The sequence below is a fragment of the Bos mutus genome, chromosome 2 (genome assembly GCF_027580195.1).
Source record: "Bos mutus isolate GX-2022 chromosome 2, NWIPB_WYAK_1.1, whole genome shotgun sequence".
Classification (NCBI taxonomy): domain Eukaryota; kingdom Metazoa; phylum Chordata; class Mammalia; order Artiodactyla; family Bovidae; genus Bos; species Bos mutus.
Genome location: NC_091618.1, coordinates 71,038,656 through 71,057,241, shown reverse-complemented (window position 1 = coordinate 71,057,241; position 18,586 = coordinate 71,038,656). Strand labels below are relative to the sequence as shown.

At 40.0% G+C, this 18,586-nt stretch overlaps 1 protein-coding gene across 1 annotated transcript in view; it reads left to right on the top strand.

Annotated features, from left to right (window-relative positions):
* The window catches only part of NCKAP5 (NCK associated protein 5), a 1,094,443-nt gene that overhangs the window by 998,943 nt on the left and 76,914 nt on the right, over positions 1–18,586 (top strand). Inside the window, 1 exon segment of the mRNA XM_070389536.1 lies at positions 14,520–14,834. Within this exon segment, the coding sequence (XP_070245637.1) occupies positions 14,520–14,834 (315 nt within the window).

Here is an 18,586-nt window from a genome sequence, read left to right as displayed (position 1 = left end):
CATATCTGAGGTTGTTGATATTTCTCCTGGCAATCTTGATTCCAGCTTGTAATTCATCCAGCCTCACATTTCATATCATGTACTCTGCATATAAATTAAATAAGCAGGGTGACAATATACAGCCTTGATGTACTCCTTTCCCAAATTGGAACCAGTCTGTTGTTCCATGTCTGATTCTATCTGTTGCTTCTTGACCTGCATATTGCTAAGCCACTTCAGTCGTGTCTGACTCTGTGTGACCCCATAGATGGCAGCCCACCAGCCTCCCCCATCCCTGGGATCCTCCAGGCAAGAACACTAGAGTGGGTTGCCATTTCCTATTCCAATGCATGAAAGCGAAAAGTGAGAGTGAAGTCACTCAGTCGTGTCCAACTTAGCGACCCCATGGACTGCAGCCTACCAGGCTCCTCCATCCATAGGATTTTCCAGGCCAGGGTACTGGAGTGGGTTGCCATTGCCTTCTCCTTGACCTGCATATGAGTGCATTTAACTTCAATGAATAGATTGAATTTATAGATCATTTTGGAGAGAATTGACATCTGAATAGTATTGAATATTCTGATCCATGAATGTATTTAAAGCAGATTTCTCATAAATAACATATTATTGGGTCTTGATTTTTTAAAAACCAAATTTAACAATCTCAGCCTATTAATTGGGATATTTAATTTAGTTTAATTGGGTTTAGATCTATTATCGTAATATGTTTTATTTATTCCATCTGTTATTTATATTTTTGCCTCTTTTTCTGCCTTCTTTTGTTTTTTTTGGTTTTGGTTTTTGCACCGGTGATTTTTATTTTATTCTAGTTTCGAGTTAAAAAATTCTCTAAGACATAATAAAAACAAATTTCTCTGCCCCAGTCCTCAGAGCCCTGGGGCCCAGAGTACGGCTAGTTTTTAGTCTTTCAGTTATTTCTTTCAGCCTTGCACCTCTATATTCTGAAATGACAAATGAACACTGCCATTTCTTGAGTTTTTGAAAATGTAAACTTATCTATTGACTTTATATTATGTGAAATTATGAATTTGCATTCTTGATCCTTTCTTCTTCCCTTTTTCTTCCAAAAAAAAATGTATTACAGATTTTGGTTACCTTAGTATGTATTGTTTAGAGCTTTATGATTATGTAAATACTATTCAGTAATGAACCAAGTATACTACTTATAAGTTCCTTTCTTATATAGCTTAGAATTTTTTCTAGGATTAATAATGACATTTTATCCCAATTATCAGGTTTCTATGTGCTGCTTTTTGATTCCAAATTCTCCAACAAAATTGTAAGGCCCCTTTCAATATTAATTTCCACTTAATCAAATGCATTAGGTCATGGACAGTTTCTTTTAAAGTTTTTTCTCTAGGAGCTTCCCCCAGGGAGCTTGTGTCCTCCTGGTCTCTGGGGCTGTATGTGCCGTCTTTTGAATTGGGTATTTTTTTATGATTCCACTTTACCTCCATTTGCACTTTATTAGTATACATCTTTGGGGTTTAGTGGGTTTTTGTTTTGGCTTGGTTTAGTGAATGAACTAATGTTTAAATGTAATTACATCTTTCCTTTAGCAATCTATCTATAATATATCTATCTGTATTACAGATTACTTTCTTATAATCTTTTTCACTGTTTATACTATTGTTGGATATTTAACTTCTAGATGTTGAAAACCTTGCAATATGTTGTAAATTAACTTTAGTGAATTATCTTCTAGAGAGATTTTAAAAATAAGAAAAATATACTTTATATAGCATATAATTACATTTCTTTCTATTTTCATTCTATTATATCCATCCTGATTTCTACCTGATACATATTTTTCATCTGCTTGTGAAGCTTCCCTTAATATCTTACACTAAAAATTTTCTGGGCAATGAATTCTCTCCGCTTTTTGTTAGTTTGAAAAGCATATATTTTCCCTTGGTTTTTAAATTAGTTGAGAAGGTGATTAATTCAAATTAATTTTTTAAAGTTTGAAAGGTTTTGTTGGATTTTTTTCCCCTCTCTCAAGACTTTAAAGATGTGATTTCATTTTCTTTTGGTTTATGTAGTTTCCAGCATGAAGTCTGCTGTCAGTTTTCCCTCTGTTCTGTAAAGTATCTTTCTTCTCAGTTGCCATTAAGATTTCATCTGTATTATTGATTTTCAATAGTTTGATTATGATGAGTCTAAATGTCATTTTCTCCATGTTGGTTCAGGTTCAGGTTCATTGAGTCTCTTAGATTTTGGGTTTCTAGCTTTTTTTTTTTTTTTTTTTCAAATATGTACACTTTTGGCTATTAATTCACATAATTTTTCCACTGCCTTTTCTTTCCTTCCAGGGCTCCAATTATACATATTTAGACTGTTTTGTATTGACTTCCAGGTCACTGATAGACTCTGTCTTTAACTGTTTTTTCTCTATGTGCCTTATTTTGGATAATTTATTTTGTTACGTTTTAAAATTCACTGATCTTTCTTTCTGCTGTATCTAATAGCTCTGAAATCTACTGTTAATTTTGTATAGTGTGTTTTTTTATTTAGATGTATTTTTTTCCTGTCTACAGTTTCCACTTGTATATTTTTATTATTTTAATATCTCCTAATTATGTTCCAGTTTTACTTTATATCTTTGTACATATTTATGACATCTACAATATGTTTAAGTTCTTATTTAATTTCATGATCTCATTACTTTGTTTCTACTGATTAACTTTTCTCTTGGATATGGAGCATATTTTCCTGCTTCTTTTCATGCCTAGTAATGATTTTTGATTGGATGCCAGAAACTGTCAATTTTACATTGTTGAGTGCTTGGTTTCATTGTATTCCTATAAAGACTGTTGTTCTTTATTTGGGGGTGCAGTTATTTACAGATTAATATTATTTTTCAAGCTTGCTCTTAAGTTTTGTTATGACAATCCATGGGAGACTTTATTCTGGAATGATTTAGCTTCATGACTATGGTTTGACCCTTTTTAGGACTATATCATGTGGTCCATCTTTTGAAAGGCATATTCTCCATAGATGATGGAAATGTAAACTATTTTCAGCCTTATGTGAGCTCAAAAAATTATTTAACCTACAGCTTCATAATCATTGCTTCTCTGACCTCATGAATCTCACCTCATGCATGTGCAGGTTAATACATAGTTCAAGACTGTAGGAAAATTTCAGCTATTATCCTTTCTTTCTAAGACATAGCCCTGCAAATTCTAGCTGCTTTGACTACCCCACCACCACCACCAACACACACACGCCTATATTAACCTCTTCAATTCAGCAGGCCCTCTAGACTCTGTTCATGTTTCTTCTCTTCGTTTTCAGTCTGGAAACCACCACCCAGAAGTTGGCTGCAGACATTACAGAGCTCACTTCATTTGTTTTCCTTCATCCGGAGATCAAGTTCTATGCTCCCTGCTGTCCAATACCTGAAAACAGTGTTTAATAGTGTATGTTGTTCCTGATATAGTTAATCCTTAATGGACAGAAGCAAAAATCTCTATATATTTTTACCCATATTCATATCCTTTGGTCTGTTGGATTTCATTACTTCTTTATTATCTTCTATAGAAACAACCATGGAATATTGGAGAGTGGAGAGTGACAGCTGAACTGGAAAGATAGGCTCATATCTACTTTAGCCTTCTCTTCACCCACATTTCAGCTACAGTCACATAAAAGAAAAATAAATGATCCTTGAATATCCACTTAAAACAGATTACCTTATATTAATTAAAATCCTGAACCAAGCAAGTAAGGCACATGAAAGAGAATGTTGTTTTTTTTTTAATTTCAAGGCATGAAGATTTAAGCTTTTTTCTTCCTTTTTGCATACAATTTGAAAAATCGTTAGCATTGAATATAGAGAGAGACAAATGGAGAAAAACAACCATGAGCTTTAAATTCTTATCTTTCTGGGGCCCTTTTATTAAATATCAATAATGTAATAAAAACAAACTAAAATAATTTGTAATTTTAGAGTATGTAAAATTTTAATTTAAAAAATAGGTTTGTAATACATAGGATGCTTAAGCTCTTATAAACATCTTTAATATTTTTAATCTGTTTTTAAACTGATAAATCTGAATCTCCTCATGCTCCTCTATTTTTATAGGCTTCCTAACAAATTAAGTTGCTTTGACACTCTTCCTGCAGCAGCTTACCTCCAATTTATTTTCTTTCCTCCCTTTCCTCACTTGCCTTATCAGAGCAGATGTTATCCAGGCAGGTAAAACGGAGAGTAGAGGCAGTTGTCCATATAATTCAGGAAACCTGATATGGAGTCTTAGAGATTTAGAAAGACAGATTTACCCATAATAGCCATCTGTGTCTATCAGATTCACCAGATAATTGTTCAACTTTTCACTTCCTTTTGGCAGAGCAGATAGAGATGGAGTGAAGCTGAGAGAGAAGTTAGATCATTAAACAGATACAAGGATAGCCTTTTAGGATAAATATGCTGTATTTTCTCTAAGGGGAAATTATAATTTACAAATTTGGCGATGTGATCTGAGAATACAATACCTCTTTGAACTAAGGAGAACCAGTAAACACTGTTTGTTTAGAACTTTATTATGCCTTTTAAGGGCTTCCCTGATGGCTCAGGTGGTAAAGAATCCAACTGCAATGTGGGAGACCTGGGTTTGATCCCTAGGTTGGGAAGATCTCCTGGAGGAGGGCATGGCAACCCACTCTAGTATTCTTGCCTTGAGACTCCCCATGGACAGAAAGGTCTGGTGGACTGCAGTCCATGGGGTCACAAAGAGTCTGACACGACTGAGTAACTAAGCACAAAAGCACAGCATACCTTTTATAAGCACCAGTCCCAAAGTGGATTAAAAGAAACAAATAGCTAAATTATTGTTAGATAAAGAGGAAAAAAAAAAAAAAACTGAGATCAGAGCAATTATGTCGTGGATATAGAATGAGTAAGAATAATTGGAAACAAAAGAGAGAGATAAAATAGCATTTCTTAAATTAGAAAAAAAATGATGGTCACAGATCAGAGCTGGAACCATTGTGGTTCTACATTTTGGTGTTACTCTAGAAAGTTTTGCTAATAAAATTAACTTTTTTTTCAATAAGAAAAGTATCTGAGGAGGACAATACTTGATATATGATTAGGAAAGTGGTTGATTGGTAACCATCTCTCTGTGCAGAGATGGGAGTAATCTATATTGTATTCTTATTAATAAGGACTTTAACCTGGAAGTGGTGAGTTCTGAAACAAGATACAAGAATCTGGGATCCAGGTCTGTTCCTAGACCACCTGACCAAGTCAAGCAAATGCTGGTTTTTAAACTGTAGTGATCATGTTACCCTGCTCTTATGAAAGTGAAAGCGTTAGTCGCTCAGTCATGTCTGACTCTTTGCAACTCCATGGACTATAGGCTCCTCTGTCCATGGCATTCTCCAGGCAAGAATACTGGAGTGGGTAGCCTTTGCCTTCTTCAGGGGATCATTCCAACCCAGCAGTCGAACCTGGGTCTCCCGCATTGCAGGCAGATTCTTTACCATCTGAGCCACCAGGGAAGACCACAGTAAATACCCCGTACAAGTCTGACCACTGTTTTACAAGACAGGCACAGCAGGATAGCAAGACATGAAGGAGTTATGTGAAGAGCTCAAGATTTTTCAGTCTAGAGGGATAAGAGTCTAAAGAAAAGTATTAAAATTTGTAAAATCAAGAAGGATTTGGAAAGTTGCATAAAAAAAGTCTCAGAATACTCGACCAAGGGCCATCCCAGAAGGTTGTCTTAGTGTCAACGACAGGAAGGAACATACAGCAAACTTAAGGAATTTTTTCTCAGGGTTTATGCCAGATGAATAATTACATAAATTCAAGAAGGGCTTCTGTGAATTCATGGTCAGCACAGACATTTGGAACATATTCCTGACCTTTTCCAATTTATGTCCTTAAGTCACATAGCACTACAATATTTTATGTGATCTTACTACTGACAGTATTAGATCCACAGGATACCAACCCATCCTGAGATAGCACGTCTTTTATGTTGGTTTAAATAACTTGTTCTTCATCTTGACAAAGGAGTCTTATAATGTTTTCCTTTTTAAATATGTGTCACATTAGCTCCCTTCAGTTTTTCTCATTTTCGTTCTCTGTGTACCGGTGTTGTTTGTTGCTGTTCACTCGCTAAGATGTGTCCGACTCTTTACGACCCCATGGACTGTAGCCCGTCAGGCTCCTCTGTCCGTAGGATTTTCCAGGCAAAAATACTGGAGTAGATTGCCATTTCCTTCTCCAGGGGATCTTCCAAACCCAGGGATCGAACCCGTGTCTCCTGCATTGGGAGGTGGATTCTCTACTGCTAAGTCACCAGGGAAGCCCATGTACTAGTTCACCAGACCCCCAAAGTTCCAGTCTTCCTTTATATCAAAGAGAACACATGGGTTGGAAAACAAATTTGCAGTCGCCTATATATTTTTAAAATCTCACAAAGCTTAAATCCAATTTGAACTTAGAAGCTAAGTCTCCACACGCATTCTGAAACCATCAAATTGAATTTACTCTTCCAGAAGGTCATCTTAATGCCACAGTCAAAAGTTACCCAACGCTTGTGAGTAAATAACCAGTATAGTCATTTTAGACTACTTTAACAAAACCACAGAGTAAACTTAGAATGAATAACCTCCATTTAATTGATATGACTTTGGCAACAGACTTGTTTTTTTTTAAAACTTATTTCAGCCATACAGATGAAGAGAATGATGTGCAAATAAAGAGATCTGTTCTCCCATCTGCAGTTTAAGTTTATATTGCCAGTGCCACATGTAGCTTAAGATGTTTAGGAACTTGGAGAGAACTCATGCAAAGACTTAGTTACATGAACAATTGCCTTATGGGAACATATGCCAATTAATAATATGGTATGAATGTTAAACACCCATAAATTGCTCTTTCTGGCTGGTAAATTACACTGGGTTCTCATTGCATGTTTGACCGAAACTTTGTAGATATGATCAAAGTACTCAGAGTAAAAATGAGTTTGGGTTTTAAAGTTTTCCATTTTCTGAGGATTTATGAGTATGGAAGGGAGAAAAACAGTGACACTGAATGAAGTAGTTTGCTTGAATATATAAGAGAGAATAGATCATTGCACCGAAGCAAGTATATAACATTTTAGGATAGACTGAAAATCACAGCTTGCTAATTTGGGAGTGTTCCCTGAGAATGTAATAAGTCTGTGAGCAAAGGAAAATCAGTAAACCTCATTTGTATAGGCCTTTTAAAAAACCTTTCTGGTGTCAACTCCAAAATAGATTTCTTGAGAGAATGGGCTCCATCTTTTCTATATACAAGGCAGCTTGCAGCCAACTCCAGGTACTTTGCCTCATGTTTGTAATTGTTCATGACAATGTGATCAACTAATTCCCAAGGAAATGGTTGTCACATGGCACTTGCTTAGGAAATAACCAGGGTAGCTGTTTGGTGAAATGTACTCGGGTGCTGCAGTAGAATTCTGACCACACAGGCAAAGGTTTGATTAGTCTTCAATTCCATGACAGTACAGGTATCATGTACCTGCAGAGGCCCTCACCTCTCCCTGACAAACCCCTTCTGGAAACTTTCTGAGCACCTACTTTGTAATATGCACTGTGCCAGGCTTATCACCAATGAGCTATGATTATATGAGGTCAGGATAGTTTTTTTAAAAAGTCACTTTTTTGATACAGCCAGCAGGTAGCCAGGAAGGTCATCAAGCCTCCTCTTTCCAACTCTGGAGCTTATTCTCTTTTCACTTCATTCTTCTGAATATTTAGACTAATTTGGAACTCAAGGCACATTTGCTTAAGTCTGTCTTATACAATAATCTCTTTGGACAGATATGTTAATAATACCAGGAGTTTTGGTTTACATATTCAAGCAATTAAAGATTTGTGAGATAGGATCTGTGAAAAAAAAAAAGTTGAGATACTTTATCTGGAGAAGAGAAGGCTGAGGAAAAAATGATTTTGTGGCCCTTCCCAAACACTCCAAATCAGTGCTAATGCAGATTCCACCAACTTGGAAATTTATATTATCTGAAGCAGTGCTGGAAATAAGATTTTCCTTTTGCAGCTATTTTTGAAAATAATGTTACAATGTAAGGCAACAGTGTAAAACAAGTTTGGAAGATTCAAGAAGAAGACAATTATAAGAACAAATTATTTTAAAAGAGAAAATCCTCACTGTTTTGTGTAAAGAATATAAGAAGTTACTGAATAATTGCAACTGTTCCTACAAGTAGTTCCCAGGAACTTGCCTTTGTGAGAACTTGGTTCTTGTACAACTGTGGGTGCTGATATTGAAGGCAATGCTGACGCTCAGCTTGGCATCTGCATTCCTGAGGATGGGGGCTAGAGGAATGATGCCAGACCTGGGACCTCCAGCCCAGTGATGCTTTGAGGCAGGGGAGGGACTAATGTGGATGCTGAAGCCACATTGCCTGTGCTATCCTTATCTTGGTCACTGACCTTTGCTCTAAGGGCTTGGAAGTATTAAGAAATCTGTCTTTAAAATATTCAGTTATTCTGAATGATCTTATCCCCCTGGCTATCTGAATTAATGAAGTCTGGCTGTAAAAGAAATACAGCTACAGAGAAAAATGAAGTCAGCTGTTTTCTCTGGTTGCTGAAGTGAGAACAGAAAGCAGCAGTTTGGGGTTTCAAAAGGAAAAGTTCATATTTAACTTAATCTCAGGAAGAATTTTCTAAAGATGAGAGCTGTTTTTCATCCACCTGTTGTTTCTTGCACTCCATGTGAGCTGACTATGTGTCAGGCATGTGCTGAGCATGGGTGGTGGAGACTAAACCAGACACTCTCTCGGCCTATAAATCTCATCATCTCTATCAGCATATAATTACTGTTCAGTGGAATAAAGGTAAAGTAGAGTCAGGAATCAGAGAAGGCAATGGCACCCCACTCCAATACTCTTGCCTGGCAAATCCCATGGACGGAGGAGCCTGGTAGGCTGCAGTCCATGGGGTCCCTAGGAGTCGGACACGACTGAGTGACTTCACTTTCACTTTTCACTTTCATGCATTGGAGAAGGAAATGGCAACCCACTCCAGTGTTCTTGCCTGGAGAATCCCAGGGACAGGGGAGCCTGGTGGGCTGCCGTCTACGGGATCGCACAGAGTCGGACACGACTGAAGTGACTTAGCAGAGTCAGGAATGGGCTTCCTGTGAATTCTGAGGAGATAGGTAAAACCTAGTCTGCCCCCAGGATGCTAGTAGTCTAATAACACTTATTTTGAGAATTGCTACCATTTCTGAATGATAGCTATGTACCTGTTCCAGGCATTGTGCTATAGTTTATTGTATGCTGTGTTTCTAGTCCTCAGAGCACCTCTGTGATGGAGATTATATAATCTAATTTTCAAATGAGGAAATTAAAGCCACCTGCTGGGGCACCTGATTCAGGAGCAGAGGGCTTATGCTCGCTGATGAGCTGAGTGCAGATTTTGTATTGCACATCCTAAGTTAACAGTTGAAAAGCCCCAGGTTGAAATGTTTCTCCAAAATGTCCTCTCGCCACCATCGCACACAGAATGTCACCCTTCTTTGTTGCTCACCCCTAGCCCACTCATCCCCTCTCTCAGGCACAATAAATCCCTTTTTACTGAAGTTTTGAGGCCAGACAGTATTCCTAACCCAAGTACTCTCAACATTCTTTCCAAAAAAGATGGGCCTAGAGATCCTTCTATCAGCTGCTCAGTTCAGTTCAGTTCAGTTCAGTCGCTCAGCTGTTAACAGACTGCAAATCTGTTCGTTTCCTTTCCTGCCACAGGTATGCAAAATAAAGGGCATAGTAAGAGAAGGTCCCAAGTCCATAGTAAGGAAGATTCCCTACCATGCTGATGTGCCATGAATGGACCCCAGGTGTACTGAGATGTTAAGCCCTCAGGTCTCAGGTGGCCAGGGGTCCAGGAGCAAGTGGTGTGTTCCTTGGTGAGTCAAATAATTCTTGTGTGTGCCAGAACTTTAAAAGGACTGGGAAGCACCGCTGTAAGTCATCTCATGAAACATCTGGGGCTTATTGGTGGTGATAATTGAGAAAACTTACCTTGGGAGACAGAAAGCAAATGGGATGGCAAGTTACCAGGGACAGAGAAGTCATTGATGACCTTGAGAGAATGAAACCTGCTGATCCACCTAGTGACCCAGTCCTTAAACTCATTAGCAAGGCCCTTTTGGCAGCTATTTTCATAGACACAAATGTGTCTTAGACTTGCTGAGGCCAAGACTGAATCAACTCAATGTGGATGCAAAGCCAGTGTGTGCCTTTGAACTTTATTCTTCAATTCATTTCAGTTCAGTCGCTCAGTCATGTCTGACTCTGCGACCCCATGGACTGCAGCACACCAGGCCTCCTGTCCATCACCAACTCCTGGAGCTTACTCAGACTCATGTCCATTGAGTCCGTGATGCTATCCACCCATCTCATCCTCTGTCGTCCCCTTCTCCTCCTGCCTTCAATCTTTCCCAGCATCAGGGTCTTTTCCAGTGAGTCAGTTCTTTGCATCAGGTGGCCAAAGATTTGGAGTTTCAGCTTCAGCATCAGTCCTTCCAATGAATATTGAGGACTGATTTCCTTTAGGATGAACTGGTTGGATCTCCTTCTGAACAAGGGACTCTCAAGAGTCTTCTCCAACACCACAGTTCAAAACATCAATTCTTTGGTGCTCAGCTTTCTTTATAGACCAACTGTCACATCCATACATGACTACTGGAAAAGCCATAGCTTTGACTAGATGGACCTTTGTTGGCAAAGAAATGTCTCTGCTTTTTAATATGCTGTCTAGGTTGGTCATAGCTTTTCTTTCAAGGAGCAAGAGTCTTTTAATTTCATGGCTGCAGCCACCATCTGCAGTGATTTTTGGAGCCCAAGAAAATAAAGTCTGTCACTGTTTCTACTGTTTCCCCATCTATTTGCCATGAAGTGATGGGACCAGATGTCATGATCTTTATTCTTATCTTATTCAATTATTTTATGAGTTCTTCTAATTTCCTGGGTGAGGGGAGCATAAACTAACTTCAAAAGTACAATATCTAACACTTTTTTAGGTTACAATATTTTTTTTATGAACTGTGAGAAACTTATAGTGCCTTAAAGAAACTACATAAAGAAGGTGTCAGCATTTTCACTATAAACTCTATTTCCAAAGGTTTTTGCATTCTGGAGAGATTTTGCTTGAGGGGGAACTTGGCATATGGTGTCTGAGTTCCTGACTGTCCACACCTCATTTCATAGGTACTTAAAATTGAGTCCTTCAAATTCACTACATTTGGCATCTATAATTTTTAGAAATAAAAAGATGGGTTTAATAGCAGATGATTTCTGAGGTTAATGTCAATGCACACAGTTCTGAGAGAATGAGAAAACTCAGGAATACCAGAAGTTCTGTTTTATAGATTCTAACCAGGACAATATTGTGGAGGGAGAGAAGAGAAAGAAGATTAATTTAAAGGGACAGATGTGAAAAAATGTTGGTGTCCTCAGAAGAGCACGAGAGTTAGACTTCCTTTATCATTCTTCCTACCCCATATTTCTCCCTGTCCTATTCCTTGCCTAGTGTTCCAGGCCAGGCAGTATCAACAGGCTTTGATGTCTGGGGCCTTTCCCCAGAAAATCACTAGAAAGGTTGCCAAGAATCCTACTTTGCTTTTTGAGTTTGCATTTCAGGGGACTATATTAACCCATAAAATGCCTACAGAATTCTTCAACCAAGCCAAAATAAATATTGCCCTTGGAGGCAATGCCTATCACCAAGCCTAGAGAGATAAGATTTAAAAAAAAAAAAAAAAAACCCTTGGCATGGAAGTCTACAGATGCAATCCGAGAGGGTGCAGGAAGAGAGACTGAGTAACTGTGGTTCTCAGGAACTATGCAGATACCAGAAATGCCAACCACTGACTCCATTTTCAGGATAAGCATGGGAGCCAGCTGGTGTTCAGGGCCAGAACCAGGTCCAGAGGACAAGCTGGGCTCTCTGACCAGAAGTAGGGGCCACTCTGTGTGCCTTAAGCTCACAAGGCTGCCTCAGTGACTGTTAACTGAGCCGTCACGTGAACAGAGCTCTAGAACTGTTAACTGTTAAACCCAGAACTGAAGTATGCTGAAAATGCTGGGAGGAAATTATTATAGCAGGCACCTTGGGGCACATAGGGACTGACACATCAGAGCTGTTACATTCCATGAATTTTTGATCCTCATCCCTAAGGACTGATCCCCTTCTGTGTGAGATTGAAATAATTTAGATAGTTAAAACTGTCCCAAGTACAACATATGGACATGTTAAACATGAGGAGTGCTATATATCTAGGTTAGCATGAAGAAAGGACACCAAATTTTGAATAAGAAGATCTTTCTTTTCTGGCTGTGCATTCCCATGCAAACAGCTGAGTATTTTTCTAAAAGTCTCTCTTGTAGCAATTGAGTTTGCTTAATTGAGGAGAAAATGAGCAGAGAAGATAATGAACAATATGGGAAGCTGAGTGAGAAGAAAGCTGACCGGGTGGAGGCCCTGAAATGAATGGACCTTGTGGTTCTAGGAAAGATCTCAGACTATAGCTGTGTGATTCAGGCCTCCTGAAGTCCATGACGAGTCTCTTGAGATCAGATGGCATGTGAGATGGCTAAATGGCACCATACTGGAGAACGGGTATCTGCACCTTCCTAACTTTCACTTTGGAGACTGAATCCTCTCTTTTGATGGGGACTCCATTTTCCTAAGAGCTTCTAAAACCAAGCACTAAACCTAATAGAACCTATAAAAGTCAGCTCTGTACCCATCTCCACCCGCCTTTGTTTTCACCTTAGTATCCAGAAATTTCCAGAATTCTATTACTCAGAGCAAAGAGGTTTCGAGGGGGAGAGTGGGGGAATAGGCAGATCTGCTCTTCAGATACTAATTGCTGTACATTCAGTGAGATTTGTAAGAAAAATCCTCAAAGATAACTATATACCTATCATATCTACTGAAATCTAATAAATATCCCTAGCATATTGTCGGAGAAGGCGATGGCACCCCACTCCAGTACTCTTGCCTGGAAAATCCCATTGACGGAGGAGCCTGGAAGGCTGCAGTCCATGGGGTTGCAAAGAGTCGGACATGACTGAGCGACTTCCCTTTCACTTTTCACTTCCATGCATTGGAGAAGGAAATGGCAACCCACTCTAGTGTTCTTGCCTGGAGAATCCCAAGGACAGCGGAGCCTGGTAGGCTGCCGTCTGTGGGGTCACACAGAGTCGAACACGACTGAAGTGACTTAGCAGCAGCAGCAGCATATTGTCTATGTCATCATTCATTATTTCCTTCACTCAGCCATTAATGGTGTGCTAAATTTAAGAAATTCCACAGTGCACGTATTTTTATTCTCACAGCAACTCATAAGGAACTTGAGACCTTGAGGGGTTAAGGATCTTCTGTGGCAAGTTCACACAGTTAGTTATTAGCAGAAACCAGACTCCAAGCACCACTGAAATGTTAGTTGTTGAGCCTCTTGGTACAAAGACCATGATATATACTATTACATTCCTCACCATGCCTAACACAGTGCTAAGATGTGTCTATTCCCCAGTCCTAGACTAGGATGGTAATATAAATTATACTAAGGATGTTTCATTCTAAGATTGTAATGTGAATAGGAGACTTTTGGGTCACAGGCAAATCTTGGAAGCTATCTCATTAGCTTAGATAAACTACACCTCATTTCGGGAATTAACTATGTAATAACTTTTTTCAGATATTATATTTTTTCTTGGATAAAAAATGTTTTAAAGTTGAGACGTAACCAGCAGAATATGTCACACATATGGTGAAATCAGCTTGGTTTGTTTTGGCGAATAGTGGGATCCCTGAAAACAAGAACTCCGAAGGGCACTGATGAGTTTTGGCCATTGAGAAAGGTAGATGGAAAGACAGAAAGTGGCCCTGTAACCTCAGTAAGACCCTGGATGGCAGTGGAGTCAAAGGAAGCCCACATGATAAGTGAGGTATTTGGGGGGATGCCCTTGTACTGTGTGAATTACTTGTCCTCACAGTCAAATTGAGAGGCCAGAGACTTAGTGAACTACTGGATGGATGATAATTCATGATAAAAGATGCACAATCTCCTTTGTTAGGACATCACTTCAGTTTGTTATGTGTGCTTATTAGTCTTCTTATTTCAGTTAATAAATGTCACCCAATTGATTGAAGTCATATGGTTCTCAATTGAAAGAAGAGTGAGCAAAAATAATTTTTGGCCTCTAATGACTGTTCTTTTTCTTTTACAACTCTAGGCAACCATGCACATTGTACATACACATGACTCTTGCTGTCAATAATGACCAGCCTTGTAACTTCGTATTATGTTATGAGAATATGTCTGTGTTCTAATAAATGTCTGTTTCATGCCACTCATTAGAAACTTACTACAAACTTAATAGTGCTTCTTCCTTCTAGATATCCCCTTTCCTCCAGACCAGATCCAAATACTCGTGATCCTTTTCTCCTTTGATGTGAGCCATCTCTAACCCTCACTATGTTACTCTGTCTAGAAACAAACTGCCAGATGAGGACCCTGGACAGTGGGATTGGAACCTTCCCACTCCCAGACTCAGGAACTCGTGCAGCGGGACGATACATACGCCAAGCAGACTCCCCTGAGGACACTGACCCCATCCTGTCTCTCCAACCGGCCCTTTGTGCAGCCTCTTCCATCAGAGCCCAGACCCTTGAAAGAGAAGTGCCTTCCTCTGCAGATAGCCAGGGCTCTGCAGACAATGCCATTGTTCACTCCACATCCGACCCCATCATGACTGCCAGAGGGACGCGACCTCTTCAGAGTCTCCTCCCCAAACCAGCCTCCTCAGGTACAGTGCCCTTACCTTTCAGATGAGATTGTTTTCTCATCAAAGTCATGTACTTGCTCACAAAAATGGAAAACAAGCACCAGAAAAGGTTCCCACCAGATCAGTCAATGGCCTCTGCCCAGTGGAAGTGTGTATGCATGAAATCCCTTTATGTCCTCAACCGAAAAGTTACAAAGTGAAGTGAAGGCACTCATTTGTGACTGACTCTTTGCGACCCCATGGACTGTAGCCTGCCAGGCTCTTCCATCCATGGGGTTCTCTAGGCAAGAATACAGAGTGGGTTGCCATTGCCTTCTCCAGGGGATCTTCCCAACACAGGGATTGAACCCAGGTCTCCTGCACTGCAAGCAAACTCTTTACTGTCTGAGCCCCCAAAAGTTACAAAAGTAAGTACTGAACATCATCACTTAGTATTATTCAAGGAGCCTAGGTTGCCCTAGTGGCAAAGAACCCACCTGCTAATGTGGGAGACCTAGATTTGATCCCTGGGTTGGGAAGATCCCCTGGAGGAAGGCATGGCAACCCACTCCAGTATTCTTGCCCGGAGAATCCCATGGACAGAGGAGCCTGAGGGGCCGCAGTCTATGGGGTTGCAAAGAGTCAGACACAAACTGAAGCGACTTAACATGCACATGCCCATACACACATAAAGGAAACCAGCTGGTAAGCACAGGTATATGGACATATAAACGGATACAGAGACACCTACATGACACACACTTCAGATTTTATCTTTTAAATCTTAACTTTGAGTATAGACCAATCTAGGCCCAAGACATAAATTTAGCTGAAATGTTGTTTGCCCTCTAACCAGAAACATACATCTTCTGACATATTCCTATCCTGTTCAAATGTATTTATATGTTGAACTATAAAAAATGTAGTTTGATATATTAGCAGTAGATTGTGCATTAATGACAGTGGAATGGTGGGAGCCTTCCGCCTGAGAAGAACTATCCTTCGCTACAGTCAGTTGAAACAGGCTTTCATGATTAAAGACAGGACCAGGCTAAGGGTCAAAGTTTTTTCAATGTTCACTCAGGATTGAAAATATTTATTACAGTTCAGGATGACACTAAATAATTTGTAACTTGTATGGCCCATGTTGCATTTATGATGTGCATAAACATATGAGCTAGAATTCTGAAGGCTTTCATTTATGATTTAATGATGAGAAAGCAGCCACAAGTAGAGATTATACCAAGGGCTTCTGAGAAATTAGAAATGAAGACTTTTCATTAAACATCTTTGAATCAGTGTGATTGGGTATTTCCATGGCTGAGTTCTTCCTCCACACAGTAACACTAACTGCTGTGAGTGTTTCATCACAAACTTCTGCTCATCTCAAGCCAAGGCTACATTTTAAAAGGCCCGAATGCATATTATTTTTGAAGTAAATGCATTGTTAATTAATGACACAGCCTCCAGAGATTCAGGGGCGAAATCGTAGTTATAGATTATGTGCTCCATGCCTGACTAGCCACATGTGTGACCTCAATTCAGCAACTGGCTGCCGAGCAGACTCCATGATTAAACACTGTCATTATAACAAATTGAATAGAAACTGCAAGCCTTGAATTGCTTCATAGGAAGAGAATAGGAAGGAGATTGTTCTGATCTTGCTGCTAATATTCAGTGCTCCAGTTTTCTAAGGTGTGTGTCTTAATTAAATCGTCATGAAGAGTTATAAAACAAAAAAAGTGGTATATGGTAGAGAGTAAGGTCAACACGACGCAGGACATTTTTGTGCTGTGCATCCTGAAACTTCCTGCCCACCTTAGGTTGTTGTCACCATGCGTCAGAGGCAAGGCCTGCTTTCCAAGACTTCTCTTCTGTGACCATTGGTTACTCGTCTTAAAAATTAAAGAACAGAAAACTAGATGGAACAAAAGGAAGGTAGTTTCACGCAGTCACTTCTGGTTAAAATATGCATTGGAATTGGTTATTTTCTTATCCCCATATCAAAAATGGAAGTAACTGTACAGATCTCCCATTGCTGATGAAAATACAATTACTTTGCTTCTGCTCACAAGCAGAATGCTACTGAGAGGCTCTCACAGCATGTCCTATTGATAATCATTGAGGCTGGAGCAATAATAACACTAATTCTACATTCTGACATGAGGAAGAGCTACACTGTGCAGGTTAGTCCACTATTATGGGTTATGGAGGAACTTTAATCGTTCTCTGCTAATTGCACCTTGGCTACTTAAAATGTAATCCCTGGGCCAGCAGCAACCCCTGGGAGCTTGTCAGAAATACCAGTTCTCAGACCCCACTCCAGACCACCGAATCAGGATCAGAATCTGAAGTGTTACAAAAGCTCTGAAGGCGTATGCACATGTGAGCTTGCACAGTACTGCCCAGCGAGACCTTTAAGGGCCTCTGTGCAGTTTCCCAGAGAAGGCAATGGCACCCCACTCCAGTACTCTTGCCTGGAAAATCCCATGGACGGAGGAGCCTGGTAGACTGCGGTCCATGGGGTCGCTAAGAGTCGGACATGACTGAGCAACTTCACTTTCATGTTTCACTTTCATGCATTGGAGAAGGAAATGGCAACCCACCTCAGTGTTCTTGCCTGGAGAATCCCAGGGAGATGGCGGAGCCTGGTGGGCTGCCATCTATGGGGTCACACAGAGTCGGACATGACTGAAGTGACTTAGCAGCAGCAGCAGTGCAGTTTCCCAAACCACCTATTTCAAAATGATCTTCATCAGGTTGCTAGGAAAATCAGTTTAGTTCAGTTCAGTTGAGTCACTCAGTCAGGTCCAACTCTTTTCAACCCCATGAATTGCAGCACCCCAGGCCTCCCTGTCCATCACCAACTCCTGGAGTTCACTTAAACCCACGTCCATCGAGTCGGTGATGCCATCCAGCCATCTCATCCTCTTGTCATCCCCTTCTCCTCCTGCCCCCAATCCCTCCCAGCATCAGAGTCTTTTCCAGTGAGTCAACTCTTCGCATGAGGCTGCCAAAGTACTGGAGTTTCAGCTTTAGCATCATTCCTTCCAAAGAAATCCCAGGGCTGATCTCCTTCAGAATGGACTGGTTGGATCTCCTTGCAGTCCAAGGGACTCTCAAGAGTCTTCTCCAACACCACAGTTCAAAAGAATCAATTCTTTGGCGCTCAGCTTTCTTCACAGTCCAACTCTCACATCCATACATGACCACTGGAAAAACCATAGCCTTGACTAGACAGACCTTTGTCAGCAAAGTAATGTCTCTGCTTTTGAATATGCTGTCTAGGTTGGTCATAACTTTCCTTCCAAGGAGCAAGTGTCTTTTAATTTCATGGCTGCAGTCACCATCTGCAGTGATTTTGGAGCCCAAAAAAATAAAATCTGACACTGTTTCCACTGTTTCCCCATCTATTTCCCATGAAGTAATGGGACCAATCAGGGCTCCCTAATCAACCGTGTTTGGGAAAAGCTGCAAATTCAAATCCTTCCTTTGGAAATCATGACTGTCCCCATTAGCACAATGAAGACTCCGAGATATTCTCCAAAAATGAAACCCGTTTGTTCATTGTATATTAACACATGCATATGGAATCTAGAAAGTTGATACTAATGAACCCATTTGCAAGACAGCAGTGGAGATGCATACGTAGAGAACAGACTTGTGCACACAATGGAGGAAGGAAAGGGTGGGACGAACTGTGAAAATAGTGTGGAAACATGTATATTACCATATGTAAAATAGATAGCAAGTGGGACTTTGCTGTGTGACACAGGGGGCTCAACCCAGTGCTC